Consider the following 23,049-nt stretch of genomic DNA (forward strand, 5'->3'; position numbering starts at 1 on the left):
TAAGCCTGGAATTTATCCTCAAATGTTGATTTTAACATAGTATTCCACAGAGCACCTGTTAATCCATTCATTTATTCATTTAGCAAATATGATTTCTTAACTACGTGCAAGGCACCGTACCAGGGAGGCACACTGCAGATAAAGGTCACCCAAGACAGACATGGACCTTACCATCACAGGACTTAGATTAACAATGGATTTGACACCCAAAGTCATGATTATTTGCTAGATCTGCTCTGTTGTATAGTTGAAATGGAACGAATTATAAATAGCAGTGTCTCTCTTTTGTGACTGAGTGAAGAGGCTTGCACTCCCTGGCTCCATAAAGCCATGTCTATTGAATAGTTTAGGAGCTAAAGGTGAAAATAGCTGAACACTGTTTATTAGAAAAAAAAAAAAGATGGTGTTCTTTTTATTCATTTAAGTGTTCAATTTGCAAGTCACACTGATAAACTCACAAGAGAAAGTTTTATGAAACTATTAGAATGAATAAATTTTTCTCCCACTCCCCTATAGAGACGGGGGCAGTCCGTGACTCATTGTGAAGTGTTTTCCTTTCTCCACAAATGTCGGAAAGAACACAATATGCTATGTAGAATTAGAAAAAGAGAACAGATGGCTGAGTTTATGGCTTTTTCCACCACTATCAAGCATGCTGTCTTTCCCCCTCAGCTGCAAAATTCTCTTAGTGTCTCTGCTCTTAATGCTGCGCCTTCCCCTCCCTGCCTCATTCCTGCCTGCCATCCTTTCATCCCTGCTTTAGAAGTGGGCTGACTTACCCAAGCAAAGGTCCCCGGCTTACATCCCACTCGTATGTGGAAGTGGGCTGACTGCATCCCTTCATGGCAAACTGCTTGGATGGTTTGTCCCTTACAGCTATCTAACCCCTGGACAAATGCAAAATGTCAAAACAGTTCGGAAAATCAGGGACGTGAAAGTGGCTCAGTCAAAATCAGGCTGATAGCAGCTACAAAGATGTTACTGTCAATAACAGGCAACTGTTCTGCTGTCTCCTAAGACTAATCCTGAATCTGGATAAGTACTGCTTGGGGAAAATACTGTCTAGTTGCTTTATTTCACAAATTAAAAAAAAAAACAAAAAAAACAAAAAACAAACCATGGCCAGCCATGGTGGCTGATGCCTATAATCCCAGCACTTTGGGAGGCCGAGGCAGGTGGATCACCTAAGGTCAGGAGTTTGAGACCAGCCTGACCAACATGGCGAAACCCCATCTCTACTAAAAATATAAAAATTAGCCAGGTGTGGTGGCATGCCCCTGTAATCCTAGCTACTCGGGAGGCTGAGGCAGGAGAATCGCTTGAACCTGGGAGGTGGAGGTTGCACTGAACTGAGATCATGCCATTGCACTCCAGCCTGGGCGACAGAGTGAGGCTCCATCTCAAAAAACAAAACAAACAAACAAATAAGAAAACTCACTAAAGTGTGAATTCTACTGTACTACCTCCAATGCAAAGTCCCAGTTCTTGAAGTCACCAGTAGACCCACAATGTATATTTAGTGATAGATGCTGATGGATGGTTGTTTTCTTTTGTTTTTTAACCTGATTCTATAACTGAAGTGCCTATTAATTTTGCTTGTGTTCTCTACAGCCATGTGTGTGTGTGTGTGTGTGTGTGTGTGTATTTTTCTTTAATCCCCTCAAGATTTGGAAATTGACTAAAACTAAACAAGGAAGAAGAAAGTGACAGGCCATTTTTATTACTCTTTCTTACAGTTCCAATTTTACTGTGAGTTTCTACTTCTTAAAAGATTTTGTATTTTTTCCCTTTGAATGTTACTTCATTTGTTCATTCTCTAAGGAAGAAAAAACAGTATCATAAAAATTATGAATGAATAAAAATGATTTTTCTATGAGTATTATAAAAAATGAATCAAACATGATTCCTTTTTACCCTTTGCCCTTTGCACTGTCTCCTGGTCAGTGCCAGTTCTCATGTCATTATAGTAGTTCCTCAGTGAACATGAAATAATACAACATTGTCCATTGAAACCAATTATGTAACACTCAAGAGATATAATAGCAACATTGAGTTTATTAATTTAGTAGAAACAATATTCTACAGTTCTAGCATATAAGAGAATGCAGTTATGTTAAATGACAAAAATCATGTATTCTATTTTGGGCTTCTCAATAATTAAGAAATAGAGCTAAAATCCTTTCATTCATTTATTCATCCAGCTATAGGCCAGATACTGTGCTAGGGTCTGTGGGTACAGACGTGACGTCTACAGACCAGTGTCTCTCTCTTTGTGGAGCACACAAGTGACTGACTGGGCCTTGACAACCCTGGTTAAAACTGACATTCATGAAAGTGTCTACGACTAGGATGGAATCTCTTTCCTAACCCATTTCTTTCATACTCACTAGGAAATCCACCCTTCCAATGGACCAGGGTAGATTTATGACCCACTGAAAAGCAACAGCAAACAGAACGTAGAAAATGGAAGTCTTACCACTAATAAATATATAGATTGCAGACTCTGTTTTCTTCTTCTTTGAAATAGGTACAGCTAGATATTTGCAGCTGTAGAAGCCAGTGTGGTTTGCTTGAGCTGCGTTCAAGGTCAAACTACTGCAGAATTGTTTCCCATTTCTTCCACAGGCAGATTTAGTTATGCTCAGCCTTTTGCTTTCCTTACTCACCGATTCAGGCAAAGACCATCCATGGGCTGCTTCCCCTCTGCAATCACAGATAAGAAAACAAAACATGATTATGGCTGGGCCCCGGGCTCAGCACCAGTTCCTAAGCATTCATTTTATTAGGAAGCTGAGGTCCTCTCTTAAGTGTAGTCATCTTCCTCTTTACGGGAAAGCAACACATTTAGAAAAGCTATTGAACAATACTCAGAAGAAAGATGCAGAACTATATGGGCATCCCTTCCCCCATTTCCCTGAGTGAGTAATGCTCTCCCTTCCCCATGAATCCCCTTTCATGGGAAGCTGGATGCATATGGTTTGCACTTTGCAGTTCACGGGCAATCACTGAGGTCCCTACCTTTCTACTTTGCCAGGGAATGATTTTGCCTGAGACAAGTTGACTACATTATTCCCAAACCATCACAGTCACTTACCTGCATTGGAGACGCAGCGTCTGGCCTGCTTGCATGACGTGCTGGGTGCCTTTTAAACTCAGTTCAGGACCTTTTAATTTTGAACCTGAACTAGATCCTGGAAAACAAATTTTTAAAATGTATTATTTGCAAATTACCTTCTTACCTTTTTTTACTTATCTTTCCATAAAGATGAGTTTTCATTTTTAATTTATTTACATCTTTAATTTACTTGCATCTTTAATTTATATGCAAAAGATACACTAACAGAAATTTCTCTTCATTCACAAATTTTTTCTAGCTCTATCCTTGCTTAAAAATATTACATATCCTTTTATACCAAATGACCTAAATAACACCCAAAAGCCTATTTATGTAGAATGTTAATGGATTCATATAGGTTCAATGCAATTATATTAGAATATAAAATAACTTGTTGTAATATTCAAATATGTAATAATTTAGTAAAAACTTTTAGGAATAAATGTCAGTGTCATCCAAGATAGATTTCCAATACTGAACTTCTTCCAGTGTGGGCCATCTGCTCCTATAGGCCTGTCTCATCTTTTTTCTGAATAAAAAGTGCAGAAGTTTTCCTGGGTTCTGGACTTAGTGCAATCATTAGTTGAGCAATGATATATTTTTGGCCAATCATTTCCCTTTCTGAACCAGTTTCCTCATTTGGAAAACTAATTTGAGAACCAAAATCAGTTTTAGAAGCCATTTGGTTTGTCTTACATAATCTATGAGTTCCCTCTAAAATGGTACAGTCAAAAGGGAACTGTTCACACTCTTACGTGACATTTGTCAAACATCTCACAGAGGATTGTTGTGAGGCAATGAAGTCAGGTGGTGAAAGTGCCTTAAAATCTACACATCTCTAGATGAGGCAATAATGACATCAATTTTAGTGACGAGTTGTGTCACCCTAGACAAATCATCTCTCTCTTCCCAGATCTCACTTCTCTTATCTGTAAAAAAGAGATTGGACTAGATGACCTTGAAATCTCTGACCTTCCATTTCTCACAGTCCCAGCCTGATATAGCTTGGATGTTCACCCTCCAAATCTGATGCTGAATTGTAATCCTCAGTGTTGGAGGTGGGGCCTGGTGGGGGGTGTCGGGTCAAGGGGGTGGATCCCCCACGCATGGCATGGCGCTGTTATTTAGATGTGATTATTTAAAAGTGTGTGGCACCTCCCCACTTCTCTTGTTCCTGCCCTCACCATGTGATACACCTGCTCCTGTTTTGCCTTTGACATGAGTAAGGGCTCCCTGAGGCCTCACCAGAAGGCAAACAGATGCTAGCACCATGCTTGTACAGCCTGCAGAACTGTGAGTCAATTATACCTCTTAATAAATTATCAAGCCTCAGATATTTCTTTTTGTTTGTTTTTCTTTTTTCCTCAGATATTTCTTTACAGCAATACAAGAACAGCCTAACAGTCAGCCTCATGATTTTTTGAACCATAGGTGCTATAGATGCTGAGCCTGCCTTGAAGCTCTTATCCACCAATCAGAATACTCTCAGTAAGGATCTCTCTCGCCTCCTGCCTCCCCTCATCCCTCACTCTCTCTTCTCCTTCTCCCTCTTATTCACCAGCCTCCTCCTCCTCCCCTCTTCCTAGGCAGCTGCAATGCCTTGGAAAGGCAGGGGATGAGGGGCCCAGGATTAGCATTCCTTGGGCAGGAATAGAAGTTAATGGGAAGGAGGAAAGATATTCTTGGAGAAAGGAAAGTTGAGTATTGGGCACCAATCTCAGGGCATAGTTTTACTTTTAAAAAATCAGTTTAAGTAGTGGAAGTGAAGGCAGAAGCTTGAAGTGAATGGTCATGTAGGCTTTATCATTAGGTCACAGATCTGTGAGAGCAGATGCATGTGCCAAATACCGTGGTTATGCCCAGCAGAGCTCTCCAGCGTTTCTCTTGGGTTTGAATATATCAGAGAAAACTAGATTCAGTTATATCTGTGTTTAAAGCTTAGCTTTCCCACCTACTGACTGCATGACTTTGGCATCACTTAATTTGCTGCTCCTCAGCCTCCTCATGAGTGAAACCAGAAACCTTATGAACTACCTCATAGGCAGGGTGTGTGGATTCGGTGCTGTGCTGTGGAAGTGGCTGGCTTGTTGCCTGGCACATGGCAGATGCCCACTGTCACTGGCATCTAGAGGAATCACTTTCCCTCCCCATGCTTCTGTCAGAATATTTTGTTGGGTGTGTAACTGCAAATATATTAAATTAACATATGCTTTTCTGGTATTGCTAATAATAGAAATTAATACCTTTTTTAAATTCTATTTTATTTTTGAGACAGAGTTTCACTTTGTTTCCCAGGCTAGAGTGCAGTGATGCGATCTCGACTCACCCTGCAACCTCCACCTGCCAGGTTTAAGCAATTCTCGTGCCTTAGCCTCCCAAATAGCTAGGACCACAGGTGCATCCCACCAGAGCAGCTAATTTTTTGTATTTTCATTGGAGATAGAGTTTTGTCATGTTTGCCAGGCTGGTCTCAAACTCCTGACCTCAGGTGATCTCCCACCTTGGCCTCCCAAAGTGCTGTGATTATAGGCGTGAGCCCAGCCTAAATTAATATCCTAAAAGTAACTTTTATACACAGTAGATCCTGGTATCAAAGCACTCCTAAATAAAATGGCTAAATATTAACTAAATTAAAATCCCTGTTTTATATGGATCCCATTGATCTATCAAATAACCTCCTAGAACAAGTCAACGCCTTCAGGTACCTAGGAACATATTTTAACTCATACTTATCCTTATGAGTTTCTTGAGGCAAACTGTAGCTCAGAGTCAGGGATCTGTGGAAACACCAGGCTTTTCTAAAGCCACAGCCAGCAATGGATACACCTGCCCTGAGAAATCTCCACGCCAGAACAGTTTCTGCCCTTCTTTACGGCCTGGAACTCTGGGGATTTAACTGAGCAACTGTTCATGTGCTAGAAAAAAATTCATCAAAGCTTCCTGTGGAAAATTCTGGCATTACTTGTGGTTATCCCTATGGTCTCATTCTGGAGATGCTGAGCGCTCCAGTCCAGGAGAAGGAACGGTTCCCCTGTTTGTGACATGAGGTAAATCACACTGCCTACGTCTTGGTTTCTAAATCATATGAATCTTTCTTTATCAGCAACCTAGAACACCAGTACTCCTGACCCTCATCAGAGGAAACCGCTTACTTCAAAGAACCACCCAAAGCCCAGCTGAGAGAAGTGCTATTTATTTATTTATTTTTGAGATGGAGTTTTGCTCGTTACCCAGGCTAGAGTGCAATGGCACAATCTCGGCTCACTGTGGCCTCTGCCTCCCGGGTTCAAGTGATTCTCCTGCCTCAGCCTTCAGTGTTTTACTGGGATTATAGGCGTGCGCCACCACACCCAGCTAATTTTGTATTTTTAGTAAAGACTTCTTTGGTAGTGGTTTTGCCATGTTGGCCAGGTTGATCTCGAACTTCTGACCTCAGGTGATCTCCCACCTCGGCCTTCCAAAGTGCTGGGATTACAGACGTGAGTCACCTAGCCTGGCAAGAAGTGCTATTTAGAGAAGACCTCTGAAACAGTGTGCCCTCTAATTGTTCCTGTCTGCACTCGCCACGCTGTCCCCCAACCAGGAGACAACATAACTGAATGGTTAAAAGACACTGACAAGAATGGGGTTATTGTTAAGTTTAGGGGAAAATGCTAAAAAAAATATGTTGTTACATAATTTGTCTCCAGTAAGATCGTGAATTTTGCACTTGGAATGAGGAAGCTAGATAAAAATATATAACGAAAACAAAGGAAAACAGAAGTATAAGGAAACAAATTTCCAAGTAACTGGTGACTTCGAGTACATTACTATCCTTCAGTTAATAGGAAACTGGGATCTCACAAAGGTTATTGGAGGTGTCAAGTTTATAGTTTAACAGGAAAATGAATAAGAAAAAGGGAAAGTGAAAATATTTATTTCTCAAATGCTTTAAACTCACATTATTAGGCCTTACAACGTTTCTTTGAGGCAGTTTAATGTCCATACACCTATCTGAGTAATGAAGATTCAACTAACTTTTTTTTTTAGCATCTACTACATGCCAGACACTTGCCCACCTTATCAGTGATTTACATAAAGATAGATATGTATATACATATCCATAAACACGTGCATAGTAACAGCATAGGGAACTCAGCTTGCTCGCCTCAGTAGCTCACAGTCATACTGACCATTTAGATAATAAATCCACAGCCTATTTCATTTTCGAGGGTGGAGTGCCATAATTTAGCGATGGGGATCAAAACTTCCCACTGCTTTACATGGCAGCCTAGAAATCTGTTTTAAAAGAATGATTTTGTCCTCCCAATAAATGATCTTGTCCCTCCTGTGAACTACTGTTTTCATCAAAATCAATTACAATATAATCATAAGAGGCATACAAATCTCCTTACATCAGGAAGACTATTATTTAAACAAAACAAAACCAAAAAACTCAACACAGAGCATGAAAATGGGCTTTATCCCATGCTGCTTTGTTAGAAAAACTTAAGGTCAAGCAGTATGGGCTAATGGCATTAAAAAACCAACAGGTGAACATGGACTTATTTGAACACTGACACTTTGTATTGGTCTTATCTGAGAATTTGCTTCATTGTGTTTCTGTTCTATATTATCTGGCAGGTGGAACAGAACTTTCTGACTCTTTGACACAAATCCCTTCTCTCCTTCCCCACATGCTAAACCTCACAAAGAAAATCTATATATGTAGACTGTTCTTAAATGCCACCCTTCATTCCCCACCTTCGTTTCATTAGGCAAAACGGAACGCCTTCTTTGACTTCAATGGGAAGAGTGAATACATATCCAAGTAAAGGATGGCTTTATTTTGCAACCAAATCCAAAGCCCAGATGATTGAGGCTCCTTCTTCAAGTGCTCTTCAAAGCTACCACGATGGACACTAAAAAAGCCAACTCCCATTAGAGGTCATTATGAACCAGATAGCCTTGCTGTCACTTTTAAAACTCAAGACTTGCCGAGCGCGGTGGCTCACGCCTGTAATCCCAGCACTTTGGGAGGCCAAGGCAGGTGGATCACGAGGTCAAGAGATCGAGACCATCCTGGTCAACATGATGAAACCCCATCTCTACTAAAAATACAAAACATTAGCTGGGCATGATGGTGCGTGCCTGTAACCCCAGCTACTCAGGAGATTGAGGCAGGAGAATTGCCTGAACCCAGGAGGTGGAGGTTGCGGTGAGCTGAGATTGCGCCATTGCACTCCAGCCTGGGTAACAAGAGTGAAACTCCGTCCCAAAAAATAAATAAATAAATAAAACTCAAGACTCTCAATCTGACTAAATATATCTTTAGAAAACTGCAATTTTTATTAATCTAAATAAAAACAGTGTTCTAGCTGGTCGAATGCAACTTCAAGGCAAATCTCCTGGCCCCTCTCTCACCAGATGCCACCTCAGTGCCCCTTAGTCTATTGAAGTCTGAGGGTTATTCTCTGTAAGAAAGGAGCTTTATTTGAATATAAATCACCAAACATCTGTGTTTTTCCATTTTTTATTATGAGTCATTAATCTCCCTAGCTCTGCCACTTACTAGTTCTGTTGTGGCCACGGGCAGGCCACATTAAGCCTCAGATACTTTATCTGTCAATACAGAAGTTTAGACCTCGGTTTTTATGATCCTTTTCCGCTAACAATTTTGATCCTGGGATCACAGTAATTGATTACAATGTATAATTAAAAATCACATTTTAATAGTACTTACAGTTAGTAAAAAAACAACATCGCAATTTTAAAAATCAACCAAGAATCTGAATAGACACCTTCCCAAAGAAGATATATAAATAACCAATAAGCCCATGAAAAGATGAAGGCCCTCATGAGTCATCAGGAACATGCAAATAAAAAACACAGGGAGACACCACTTCAGGCCAACTCGAATAGTTTAAATAAAAAAGACAGATAAGAACAAGTGTTGGTAAGAATGTGGAGAAACTGGAATCCTCTTACAACGCAGGGAGGATTTTTAAATGGTGCGACCCACTTTGGAAAACAGTATGGCAGTTCCTCGAATGCTTAAACATAGAGCTGATCATAATTTAAACACATGACTCAGCAATTACACTTCTAGGTATCTATCCAAGACAGATGAAAACACCGTCCACATAAAAAATGACACAGAAAGGTCCACAGCAGTATTGCCTATAACACCCAAAAAGAAACAACCTGGGCCCGGTGCAGTGGCTCACACCTGTAATCCCAGCACTTTGGGAGGCTGAGAAGGGCAAATCACCTGAGGTCAGGAGTTTGAGACCAGCCCGGCCAACATGGTGAAACCCCATCTCTACTAAAAATACAAAAATTAGCCGGGCATGGTGGTGTACTCCTCTAGTCCCAGCTACTCGGGAGGCTGAGACAGGAGAATGGCTTGAACCTGGAAGGTGGAGGTTGCAGTAAGCCGAGATGGCGCCACTGCATTGCAGCCTGGGTGACAGAGCAAGACTCCGTCAAAAGAGAAGAGAAGGGAAGAGGGAAGAGGGAAGAAGAGAGAAGAGAGAAGAGAGGAGGGAGGGTGGGAGGGAGGAAGAGAGGGAGGCAGGGAGGTAAAGGAAAGGAAAGAAAAGAAAGAAAGAAAAAAAGAAAGAAAGAGAAAGAAAGGAAAAGAAAAGAAAGAAAGGGAAAGAAAGAAGGAAAGAAGGAAGGAAGGAAGGAAGGAAGGGAAAGAAAGAAAGAAAGCGAAAGAAAGAAAGAGGGAAAGAAAGAAGGAAAGAAAGAACCCAATGTCCATCAGCTGATGATGGGTAAATAAAATATGGCATATCATTACAACGGAGTGTTATTTGGCAATAAAAAGGAAAGAGGTGCTGATACGTGCTGCCACACAGATTATCTTGAAAATATTATGCTGGTGCACAGAGAAAGTCACGTAAGCACACAATGAGAAAGCAGCTGTCTACAAGTCACAGAGAGAGGCCTCAGGAGAGACCAGACCTGCCAGCACCTTGATCTCAAGTTTCCAGATTCCAGAATTATGAGAAAACAAATTCCTCTAGTGTTACTGTTAAAAAACAAAAACAGGCTGGGCATGGTGGGTCATGCCTGTAATCCCAGCACTTTGGGAGGCAAGAGCAGGTGCATCAACTGAGATCAGGAGTTTGAGACCAGCCTGGCCAACATGGTGAAACCCTGTCTCTACTAAAGATACAAAAATTAGCCAGGTGTGGTGGTGCACACCTGTCATCCCAGCTACCCAGGAGGCTGGGGCATGAGAATCACTTGAAGCTGGAGGTAGAGGTTTCAGTGAGTTGAGATCCCCTGCACTCCAGCCTGGGCCACAGAGGGAGACTCTGTCTCAAAAACAAAACAAAACAAAAAACCCACAAATCACTGTACTAAGTAAAAGAAGCCAGTCACAAATGGCCACACATTATATGATTCCATTTCAGGGCTTGGGGGGAGGGGATGGAGAGTGACTGATAATCAGCATGGGGTTTCTTCTGGGGCATGAAAATGTTGTCAAATTAGATTAATGGTGATGGTTGCACAACTCTTGAATGTACTAAAAACCACTGAATTATATACTTTAATATTCTTGTCTCTTACAGTCATATTTTGGGGTGTCATATTCTGGTCTCCTATAGTATGTGAGCTTTATCTCAATAAAGCTGCTATTTTTAAAAACCCAACAACTTATAACTAAAGTAATCATAGAGTTATGTTGAAGGCCTAGAATATCCAGTTATTTTGAAATTTGTTGTCACATATATGTGAGGTTTTACACTAGTTTTTCCAGCTTAAAACTTTGGAAGGCTGATTTTAGAGAAATAATTTTTCCTTCATGTTCAGTAACATCACTACATAAGAGAAGTTTACAAACATGTTGCAAAAAACTTGCTGTTCCCTCCCCCATTACAATCTTTTAAATTCAATTCAGTGTTAGTTTTAAATCAATCCTAATTGCATATTTTGAATTTTCCCTATTTAAATTGAAATTTTTAACAAATTATGTTGCTAAGACTCTCTGAAGAAATGTGTTTCCTTTTACATCAAATTTTTTCATTTCTAATTTATTTGTTTTTAACTTAAAGCTCTGTATATTCCATTTATTTCAAATGAAATGCATCTGTCTTTGATTTTGCGTACTGTGTTTTCAGTAGTACATAATCCTACATGATAAATGGCCTCTTCATCTAAATAGAGATCCCCAAGTATCGTGTTTCCAAAATTTGAATTTAAGATCATGAGCCCTTTACAAAGGTTGTTCGAGGTTAATTAAACATAATTCACAATAAAAGAAGATATTCTTTCCTTAAGATGTAGCTTATTAAATGCCTAATTCTCATAGACTGAATCTCACAGAATCTTTGTGGTTGGTGGCAAGGGTGGGAGAAGGGTAAAGAATGTAATTGCAAAATTCCAGAAGCTACCAACGTTTTTATTTGCAATGCTAATTCTTATAGGGCGCTGATACTTAATTAAAAAGTTAACTCTGGTTCTTAACCTCTGTGTCATACCTCTATCCAAGTACTTATCAGGTAATATAAAGTGGACATTAAAACTGAATGCCTAGATTAAAATTACCACATTAAATGGAGACTACACTACCAGCTATGCTGGCAGGGACCATGCTTTGATGAAGAGCATTATACTGTCCCATCTCCTCTCACTTCCAGAATGATGGAGAAAGGCCAGAGAGTTCATATTCCATCTACCAACAGCCTAAATAGATGATGGGAAAGCTATGGGAACTTGTGTGAACTGAAAGCATATTTTTTAAGTCCCACAATTAGCAATAACATTAATTTTTTAAATGTCGGGTTTGTTTTCCAAAACAACTGGCCTTAAATCAAGGAAGAATGTAAAGAAATGAAAGGATGTGCACAAAAATACACACACACACACACACACACACACACACACACACACGCGCCTGCTGACATGCATGCACATACTTTTCTGTCCATGAAAACTTCAAGTTTGTTTGAGTGGTGATGGGGATGTTGATGTAGAACTAGAAGAGGTTTTTGGTGTGTGCTTTAATTACATTTTTCATTCAGATTAGGCTTAGGGAAAGCTCTTTCTAGGCTGGGATTTAGAAATTTACTTGTATGTGGCAAGACCATGAAGCAATGACTCACTGCTGACTAATCCCTTATGCAGATAAGATTTGTGACTTTTACATGGGCAACTTTACAAATATGTAATATTTTATTTTAGGGTAACTGTGTTATTGGTCTTCAGGGTCCACAATAGAACTGAATGTTTAGGTAGCTGCTGTCCAGCAACATTATATTTCATTTGTAGAAAGTTTCTAATCCTAGGAACCTGCTTTTTCCTTTAAATCTTTATAGTATATTAAACTCACTATTTTACCACACTGATTTCTTGCTTTAGACGTTTTGCCATTCTAATTAATCCCCAAACTATTAGATTCAGTATGTGCAGTCTCTGATCTCAAAGCCTGAATAGAAAATTCAAAATAGCCATGTATATAGCATTTATGTCTTGAATCCAGGTGTCAAAAAATAAATCAAGAAATTACCTAAATGTGTAATGCCAGCAATTAGCATTGGCACTTCTCTCCAAGTATGTTCATTTCAATAATTCTGCTCTGGTTTGCTCATTTTAAGGCTGTCCTACAATTCATATTTTAATTGTCTTGTCAATGAAAATCATAATTAGGTTTTGTAGCTCTTGGTGCAAAGGACATCACACTGTTAGCCACTGAAGTGGCAGAAGTCTAAAATCATCAGAACTTGGACAGTTTTCATCCCATCCATACATGGGTCATTAAATTTACTCATTTTTTCCTTAAGCTTTATAAAAGTTATTTAAAAGGAAAAAAAAAATCTGTGTGGTTTAAAATGCTTACCAGGAAAAAATGCTCTAATAACATCAACATTCCTACTGTCAATGTTTACGAGGGAAACATGTCTTCCGCGTGCCTCTCTGAGCTTTTTACTTGACACTGGCTTCTCTGAGGGTCACAGTTGAACAGGGCACATTCATTGATCACTAGGCCTGTCACCAAGCTGCCATCAGGGGCCTACCCTTCCAATGACCTATAGCCATGCACAACTCCTTTTCGTGTGACATCAGTTAATTAAGGTTGGTTTGGGAGAAATCTCCTGCTGACCAAAGAGTTACCTTTTCCCAAAAAATGCCCTACTCCTACATCGCTGGCTTGGTATTAAATGAGTTCAGAAACCACTTCCCTAGAGCTGTCTAACAACATGTCATTTCAATTTACCATACGATGTCATGAAAGTTGTCTGAGCTGCCTAGGGCAAAGGTCAAGATCTGGCTGACAGGGCACGAGACATCACTCGTAAAATACTCGGTAGAGAAGTCTGGTAGCCCTTCACCTGGTTATGCAAAGGGCCATGAACAGAGCAAACACTCTCTACACCCTAAAAATGCATAAAGGAACATTGTGTCTGTTAGGCAGGGCTTGGACGCATCTCTGTTTTCTCTATCAACGGCAGGAAACTTGTTAAATTTGAAGCATACTCCCCACGGGCTTATGTTCTTATCCAACTTCACTGTTCAGAGGTCTTTGTGGAAGCTGGGCCCTGATATCATGTCTTATAGAATGGATCGTAATCGCCAGTAGTGTTATGCTACTCAGAAGTTATTTCAGGCCGGAACATACACATTTTCAGATTGTGAACACCTGGAAGAGACATGATAACTGATTGCTCAGCAGAGGTGCAATTTCAATGAACACACACAATGTATGTGAGACTAAATATGCATGCACGTGGTTTAATGAAAGTAAGTGGGTTTTTTAATAAATTTGTTAATTTTGTATCAATTTGTGCATCCTCTTTAGAATCATAGTATCTGATCAGTGACAAAATGCTTTTAGCTGCAAGAGCATTTGCACAGAGTTGTATTAGTAAGAGTAGTAGTGGCCAGGCACAGTGGCTAACGCCTGTAATCCCAGCACTTTGGGAGGCCAAGGTGGGTGGATCACCTAAGGTTGGGAGTTCAAGACCAGCCTGACCAACATGTAGAAACCTCGTCTCTACTAAAAATACAAAAATTAGCCGGGCGTGGTGGTGCATGCCTATAATCCCAGCTACTCAGGAGGCTGAGGCAGGAGAATTGCTTGAACCCAGGAGGCGGTTGTGGTGAGCCAAGATCTCGCCATTGCACTCCAGACTGGGCAACAAGAGCGAAACTCTGTCTTAAAAAAAAAAAAGAAAGAAAGAAAGGAGTAGTGGTGATAATAGTATGCTTGAACTGCCTTAACATTAGACTTCTAATCTCTAAATTATTTAGGATTGCAAATTTCAGTTCTGCCAAAGGCATCCTCCATGTTCTCATTAAATAAACAATTATCAGTTTGGCTGCATAGTACGGAATGCATGTGACTTGCAATCTAAAATGGAAAGTTTTCTCTGCTTTACATAGCATCAGGATTACAGTTTGGTCTATGTCCAGATAGTTTACCAAATACTCTGCCTTCATTACTGTTCAGTGTCAAGGTTCCAGGCATCTATAGAGATGATGACAGCAGGTCTCAATGTCATGGATTTGTCATTTACATGGATCCCTATGGGTTCCCTTAGAAGGAAAGTCTCATAGAAAAGGTCTGGGAGATATTTTATCAATTCAGTATAGGAGCTTGCCATGTAACAGTTAAAGTATCAAAGTGGGAATTGGAACCTTTAAATTTTACTCGGCTATATCTTATATCCTGTCATGTGACATTATCTTCATATCCATACACAGTTCCTTCTGGGAAAAAAATGAGTATGTCATGGAGCTGTAATGTGATGCTATTAAATTACCATAAAAATGCACTTTGTTCAAGTTTCTATTTTGATTCCAAAATAATGCCTTCACATTTTTGTGCAATAAAATGAAGAAAAAAAGGCTGGCAAACAGGCAGACAGACAAGCGTGCACCTTGGCACTGTAGCTAGTCATGCAAGAAAAGCCAAAAATGTTATTATGGAAACACAAAGCTTATCTATTCTCTTCATACAGACTTTCAGCTTCAGAATCTATTACAAATAATGACAGAATACCATTTGCTTTGTATATAAAAATGGAGGCGAGATGAAATAAGATTGGAAGGCTGAATGTGACAAAGCTCTGATGTTAATTTTCAGCTTACTTTGATACAGCTTACGGAGTCCAAATTATATAGAAAACATCTTTCTGGAGTCCTTTAGACTGTTCATAAAGGAGATACTTTAAATACACTCACTAAGAGGAAAGTTGAGAAGATCTCTATCTTCGCAACCAAAAATATATACAAATTCTGTGACCTTTGAGACTTAAGTGGCCAAGAGTGTGCAATAAAGTTATCCATCATAGGGGAATTGAATTTTTGAAAGCTACATTAGCAAATTTCTAAGACTCATTAAATGCAATTCTTGACAATTGTGTTTTCTATTGTCAAAATCAGTTTCCTTCTAAGTTAAACAATTTGAAATATAATTGCCTTTCATTACACATATTTTGGAGATTAATCATGCTTAGAAAATGGAGTGGACATGTTGATTAAACTGTTCTTTTTTATTCTGGGTTTTTCTAATTTCATGTTTTCTTAAGATATCCTTCACATAGTAAATATTTGTAAGAGCTATGCTTTCCTAAGATTTCAAAGACTTTAAAAAAAAACCTTAGATGGAATTAATGTTATACAAGTTTTGCTGAGAGTCAAGTTTCTGTAAGGAAAAGTAATCTATTAAAACCAGCATGTTTTCATCAGCAGTATCTCAATTTTTAAAAGAGATAATTTACTGAATGTTTTTCACTCATTTCGGCATGTGATATTAAGGCCTTTCTGACAAATACCCATAGAATACTTTAGAGTTGCTTGTCTCAATGCCTGGGGAATGCTGGTTTTCATTCTCAGGGCATGTATGCTCATACACCACCATCATTACCCTACCTAGAACTTGATTTCTAGAAATTCGCCTTTTTTATATCATACAAGACATTATGTCTCTAACAGAAGGAAAACAACAATTTCTGTTATCAGTTGGCCACCAACCTGACAGCTTTGAAATAAAGTATGAATCAGTGCATTCTGGAGGACAAGACCAAAACCAGTAAGCAGAAGTTACATAAAACCAAAAAGAAGAGCTCTGTGGAGAGGTAGTAAGGGCCCCAATGCCAAAGCTGTTCCCATGAAATTAAGCCCCCATCTCCTTGGGATGACACTGATGAACTGGGTTAAGGGTTGGACGCTCATGTGCAGTTTCAGGAGTCCGGGAACTCTGCCCTCATTTACCTATGCTTCTTCTCTCTCTTTTACTGCCAGCCAATCCTGGTTTCCCCGCCACTACATTCTCTATATGACCTCTTTCTCTCACTCCTTTACCTTGTTTATTTCTCCATCTTCAACCTCAACATTTATTCTTTCATTTAATTTTTTGCACATACACTGAGAGGGATACCACAATAAACAAGACAAACAAGGATGCTTCCTTTACAGTGTTTACAACTTAGCATGAACAACATATAAAATAAGTATATATAGATATATATGTAATGGCATAAAAAGAATTTCTGCTTAAATAAATAGAAAATTACATTATATTTGGGTGTATATGGGGAAGTGCCAAGTGTGGAGGTACCTCACTCAGCCCAGGGAGTGAGAGACTTCTATTAGAAGAATGAAGTGGAAGGTGAGACCTGAAGAATCAATGTGTATTTGCTAAGAGGGCAGGGTTGCCCAGGCGCGCTGCCTCATGCCAGTAATCCCAGCACTTTAGGAGGCCGAAGCGGGCGGATCACCTGAGGTCAGGAGTTTGAGACCAGCCTGACCAACATGGCGAAACCCCATCTCTACTAAAAATACAAAAATTAATCAGGCGTGGTGGCAGGCACCTGTAATTCCAGCCACTTGGGAGGCTGAGGCAGGAGAATCGCTTAAACCCGGGAGGCAGGGGTTGCAGTGAGCCAAGATCACACCACTGCACTCAGCCTGAGCAACAGAGTGAGACTCCGTCTCAAAAACAAATAAATAAATAAAAATAAATAGCAGGGTCTCTTTCTCCTTCAAAGACTTCCACATCTTCCCACCCTCTAAGCTTCGTCTTTCCTTTTAAACAATTGTTTTCTTCTAACAGTTTCACATACGTTTTCTTGTTTGTTACAACTGTGTTTCCCGCGGCCACTACGCTAGGAGGAGAAAGCTCTGTCATCTTCTTCCAATGCTCTGGTTCGCATATTTTTTGTCTGGGGTCTACCTGACTTCACCTGCCACTGGAAAAAAAGCCACAAGTAATCATGCTTTAGACATATACCCAGGTCACATTGTACTTGTTGAAACAGAGCACCATGGAAGCCGACCAGGGTGGAGATTCAGCAATGAGAGAATGAATGAGGACTGTTGGATATGATGCATTAGCCAGGACTTCATGTTCTTAATGTGTCCTTCCTTTGGCAGTTCACCCAGCCAATGCCATGCATGGCCCAGAGCCAAGAGGAAATCATTTTCAGCCAAAATGTTCTCATCCCAGGTGACAAAAACAATGGCAGCAATAGTAACATTACCTAGTGACACGGGCTATGTTGGTGTACATAGAAATTAAAGCTTCCAATCAACTATCTTCTGTGCTGTTTGGGAGCCTGAGCCAGTTAACAGGATCCCAGCAGAAAGACGCAACTCAAATAAAATATCTATTGGGAAGTAATTCTGTAGAGGCTGGGCAGCATAGATCCTCGTCTAGAGTCAATTCAGGAGAACATGGCCAGCTTAGCCCAAAATGAGAAAATGGTCACTGGACCTAGAGGATAATCCAAATGGAAGGAACAGAACATCGCATGTATACTAGGAGAATTGTTGCCAGCTCCTTCTCCACTTATACACAGCTACACACACACGCGCGCGCACACACACACACACTCAGAAGGGGAACCAATGAGGAACCATGACTCCTAGAAGGGCCCTAGACCCAGAGAAATGGCTCAGGATATGGTTTCTGTCAGTTCGGCCAGTATTTATTGAGTGACTGCTATGTGCCAGGCACTGTACTGGTTCACAACTGCAAAGATGGATCAGAAACATTCCTTCCTCTTGAAGTGCTTTGAGCTCTAAGCTGACCTCTTAGGGGATGTCATTTAGAAGTAGAATAGGTGAATACTAAGAAATATAGAAGATAATCTAAGGCAACAAATAGAGATCTCCTGCAAACTATGTACACTGTGTTTTTAAGGAACACATATATTAGTATAGGGAGTCACACATTCTTCACCAACATAAGTAATTTATCTTAGTAAAGCCCAGTTAAATTCACAAAATAAGAACACTTATTCAGTGATAAACATGTAACACAATGAATAAAATCATATCTGTACCTCAAAATAAAATATAATGGATTACTTGATGATAATCCCTTGAGCATCTTTTAAATGAATGTGCTCGAATGTTACAAAACAAAAGTCTTCTTTTTTTTTTTTTTTTTTTAGACACAGTCTTGGTGTGTTGCCAGGCGCGAGGCTGGAGTGCAGTGGCACGATCTCAGCTCGCTGTAACCTCTGCCTCCCACGTTCAAGCAATTTTCCTGCCTGAGCCTCCCAAGTAGCTGGGACTACAGGCACATGCCACCACGCCCAGCTAATTTTTGTATTTTTTAGTAGAGACAGGGTTTCACTATGTTGGCCAGGATGGTCTCGATCTTTTGACCTTGTGATCTGCCCACCTTGGCCTCCCAAAGTGCTGGGATTACAGGCGTGAGCCACCACACCCAGCCAAAACAAAAGTCTTCTACACATGCCTGAACCCAGCCCTGGGGCATGAATCTAGAATGATGACTGGCTATAAAATCAGCATCAGGTGAATTAAATTTGATATAGCTTATGTTTTTCCTCATGAAATTGCGGGAGAAAATACAGTCCTCCAAATCGTTGAAAAGCTATACATTTCTTAAACCTCCCCTCCTACATTTGTATTTAACATTCTCCCAAAACGGTGAATGAATTACTCCAGCAAGGTAATCCCATACTCATCTGTTTGGACTTATATTTAAGAAATAACAACAACCAAGAAAACTTTATTTCTACATTTTTGGATTTTACTTCCTCTAAGAAAAGATATATCTGGATATAGAACCAAGTTTGATGTCAGTCCCAAAAGGCTAAATGAAGTAGAAATTCCTGAAAATTCATTCCTGTTAGTTTTCTAAATTTCCCATTTGCCTTCTAAGTGACTCTGTGTAGCAAACACTTTGGATAGGGTATTTTTCATTGACCAATTTTGAAGACAGAGGATGGGATGGGAACGTGAGTAGCTGAACCACTTATTAGTCTGTACATCAACAATATGTGTCAAATATTTCCCAACCTTCAAGAAGTTACAGGTACCCAAAGTCCTTTCCAGGGCACTGCAATTACTCAATTTCCACACATTTTTTTCTCTAGTTCTACCAGAATTTCTTACGGAGAGGATTCTGAAGCCATAAAAATTTCCAAAGAACAACAGAGAACAGAAATCTGATCCAGCAGGAGGCATTAAGTGGAAAAAGAGAGTTAAACGTTTCCCAAAAAGAAACAACACCATTAATCACAGATGCAATGCTGTTGCCAGAGTTTACATTGCCTTTTAAAATTGTTTCCAGTCCTCTCTAGCATATCCCTGCCTTTCCATCTGTTTACATACATTTTTGGTTTCTCTCATGCCAACTTAGAGAAAGAAAACAATCATAAAAATCCAGCAGCGGATTTTTACATACATAAACACCATGTATATTTTTACATAGTATGTACACCATTCCGCGTAATCTCCATCTAAGGCATGTATCCATTTGACCACACTTTCCAGCTCTTTCTTTGGAGTGAAAGATAAAACTTTATAGGTGGCAGGATAGGATTTTTCTCAGATTCTGATAACATGATGGTATTCTGGCTGAAAAAGTGTCCTTCTCCAAGGAACAGGTCAAGAAAGAAGAAGGTAAACACTATTTCCTCCTTCTTGACTTCTTGTAGGTCTATCTTAAAGGAAGGATCTAAGGAGGGAGAGACACAGGAGCTACAGGCTGAAAGGAATGTTGCCAGTGTTGCTGACTGTACAAGGACTGCCAATCAAACAGGGAAATCAAAGTGACCGGCCTGATGTGAGCTTTTCTAGAATAAAGTGCCAGCCTCGTGCTGTTCTTTGTCATCTGAACTGGTTTAAAGCCATATCTAGGAGGGCAGTTTAAACATAAAATCATGTCTGTAATGACTTTAGGGCTCCTTTTCTGACTAAGCTTTTTGAAAGGTCCTTGAATGCCTAAAAGAAAACCCACATGATTAAAATTCTGTCTTACTGGAGAAGAAACTTGTCTGAGAAAAAGGCTCTTGGATGGTTGTCTTTTCTTATAAATGAGTTTTTTATTCTAAACCCTGAAAACAAAACTCTTGCCTTTTTTCTTTAATTCCTAGATTTAATCATTCAAGATATCTTGAGCAAATGTTGGTGGAAAGAGCCCCGATTTCAAAATTAAAAAGACTTAAGTTTGAATCTTGGCTTGGCTGTTCCATAAATGGAACAGGGTTTCCTCAGCCTTGGGGCTTCAATCCATAAAACAAAGTTACAGGTGTGCACGGTGGATGGCTAGGAAGACTTAATTGAGTTAACGCAGAAGGTGCCCTGTGCTGAGATGTTCAGTACTTGCATTCCTTTCTTTCCCCAGGGGACAGTTAATGTCCTCCCCCATCCAATTCATGTAGCATCTGTCTTCAGGGTCAAACACACTTCCAGGTTGTTCCCTCAGGTACTTTAATTTCATTCTGGAAAAGCTGTGAGCTTGCTGGGATCTGAAAGGCGCAGAGGGGAGCCCACGTTGGATTCCTGAAAACCATCTGTGAGAGGGCAGTCCCAGCTTTTTCCTAGGACCTGCCTGGTGTGAGCTTTTCTAGAATAAAGTGCCAGCCTCGTGCTGTTCTTTGTCATCTGAACTGGTTTAAAGCCATATCTAGGAGGGCAGTTTAGACATAAAACCATGTCCGTAATGGCTTTAGGGCTCCTTTTCTGACTTTAAGTTTTTTGGAAGGTCCTTGAATGCCTATAAGAAAACCCACATGATTAAAATTCTGTCTTACTGGAGATGTGAACAGTGTTTGCCACACACAGCAGTGGAATCTCCCAGGGCCACTTTAAGCTGGGGTAGCAGTGGCTTCTCACATTCTTTGGAGATGGCCAAACTCCAAGGATAGCAGAAGGGAGAGTCCAGCACGCTCCCCTTGATGCTTTTTCCTTCTCCTGTTTTCATCTAGGCTCGAAGGCATGGTAGGAGGATCCCTACATGTCAGGTTTGTAGTCTGACAGACTCAGAGTCAAAGAATTCCAGGTTTACTTACCACTGCTGTGATCTTAGGGAAGGTATTTAATTTACCTAAGTGTCAATTTTTGCATAGTTAAGAGACCGCACCTTGACTGAGTAAAATAATATATGTAAACCAATACATATATGGATGGGATAGTCAGTAGGACTTGGTTGCCTCCTTCCTCACTCCCCAAAAGCGTATCTGTCCCTGTAGTCGCTGCACCTCCAGAAAAAGGTACTATATCAGGGCCTCTGTGATAGGAGTCCAAAGAAGCTGCAGAGCTGCCTGCGCTCAGAATCTTGGGGTCAGCTGTCCTCCCTTGCCGGTGTCATGTCAGTCATCAGAGGCCGCAGCCCAGCATGCCGGCGGATACCCAAGACAAAATTTGACTTATGAATAGAAGGCTCTTGCCTGGGGCCTGTTTTTTTTTTTTTTTAAACTCTCAGATACTGTGACATTATGGAGTATTTATTGTTATTTACTATTATAGGTTATTTACTGTTATTTTCTTGGCCAAACTGCAGCCTAAGAGCTAGACTGAAAAGCAAACATGAAGTGTTCAACAGTGGTGTGGTCTGCTGCGAGGCTGTGCTCCTCCCACGCAGACAGGCATCTGCTTTCCATCCCTCGAATCTGAGCTGGGCTTGCTTTGACCAACAGAATGTGATCCAGCTGTGTTGCAGGAGTTCCAAAGCCTAAGCCTTAATATGCCTTGCAACTTCCACCATTACAGTCTTGCAACACTGCTGCCCACCCCCCCCAGGTAAGGAAACCCCAGCCAGGATACTGAATGAGGAAAGATCTCATGGAGAGGGAGGCCCAGCACCAAAGACAGAGTGGAAATCCCAGGGACTATAGATGCATGAGAGACCCAGGAGAGCCCTGAAGGAAAACCACTCAGCTGAGCCTAGCCCAAAGGTCTAACAGAATCACGAAGCATAATGCATTGTTGTGTTGGGCGACTAAGTTTTAGCACATCCTATAATGTAGTAATAGACGGCAGATCAAAAGGCTATTGTGCCTCAGCGCTGTAGAAACAGTGACTATGTGGTAGTTCAAGGGCATGCTCTTTCTGTATTTGAAAATACGACTGCCAAAGTGAAGCTCACGCACTATTAGGAATTAAATGCCCCACAGGTTACTGTGGATGCCCCCAGGAAGGGGGAGGCAGCTTGGATTCTTGGTGTTTCACAAGAAGTGTCCCAGGTCTGTAGTTCCACACGATGAGAGCCCAGCTCTGTCTCCAACCAGCAGCAGCTTTTCACGACAGTGGGGACAGAACCCTGGCACATCATGAAAGTCAGGAGGCCACCCTGCCCCAACAAATAGAATTCAGCCGCCCAAGTAGGAGCCACACTGGTCCCAGCACCAGAAATACAGATACGGAGGCTTGGCTGGAGAGGCAATTTTGCAGGGCATACTGGAGAAAAGCAGGGCTGGCCCAAGGCATGTGGGTGCCCAGGACAGGCCAATACTATGGTGTTTATCAACATTTACATAGAGAAAAGACTGAGCACTCCACGGCATAAGGCAGAGAAGGAGGACTACTATTAGTCTAGACCAGGAATTCACTTCTGCCCTTGAAGTACATACCTCACTCAGCAAAACAGTCCCCCTCTCCTCAGAAGGTAATTTAATCTAGACTCATGGATTCCATGCCCTGGCATTTGACCTAAGTATTCTTTCTGCCACACTCTACCAACACAT

The 23,049-nt window shown here is 40.6% G+C and overlaps 1 protein-coding gene across 2 annotated transcripts in view; it reads right to left on the minus strand.

Moving 5' to 3' along the window:
- The window catches only part of FLT1 (fms related receptor tyrosine kinase 1), a 194,517-nt gene that overhangs the window by 162,386 nt on the left and 9,082 nt on the right, over nucleotides 1-23,049 (minus strand). For both annotated transcript variants that reach the window (XM_032294393.1, XM_032294394.1), the window contains exons 2-3: nucleotides 3,095-3,191; nucleotides 2,477-2,703 (exon numbers count right to left, since the gene is read on the minus strand). In XM_032294393.1, coding sequence (XP_032150284.1) covers nucleotides 2,477-2,703; nucleotides 3,095-3,191 — 324 coding nt within the window. The remainder of the gene's footprint in view (nucleotides 1-2,476; nucleotides 2,704-3,094; nucleotides 3,192-23,049) is intronic.

This window comes from Sapajus apella, unplaced genomic scaffold, assembly GCF_009761245.1.
Source record: "Sapajus apella isolate SASKATOON/1434 unplaced genomic scaffold, GSC_monkey_1.0 scaffold32, whole genome shotgun sequence".
Classification (NCBI taxonomy): domain Eukaryota; kingdom Metazoa; phylum Chordata; class Mammalia; order Primates; family Cebidae; genus Sapajus; species Sapajus apella.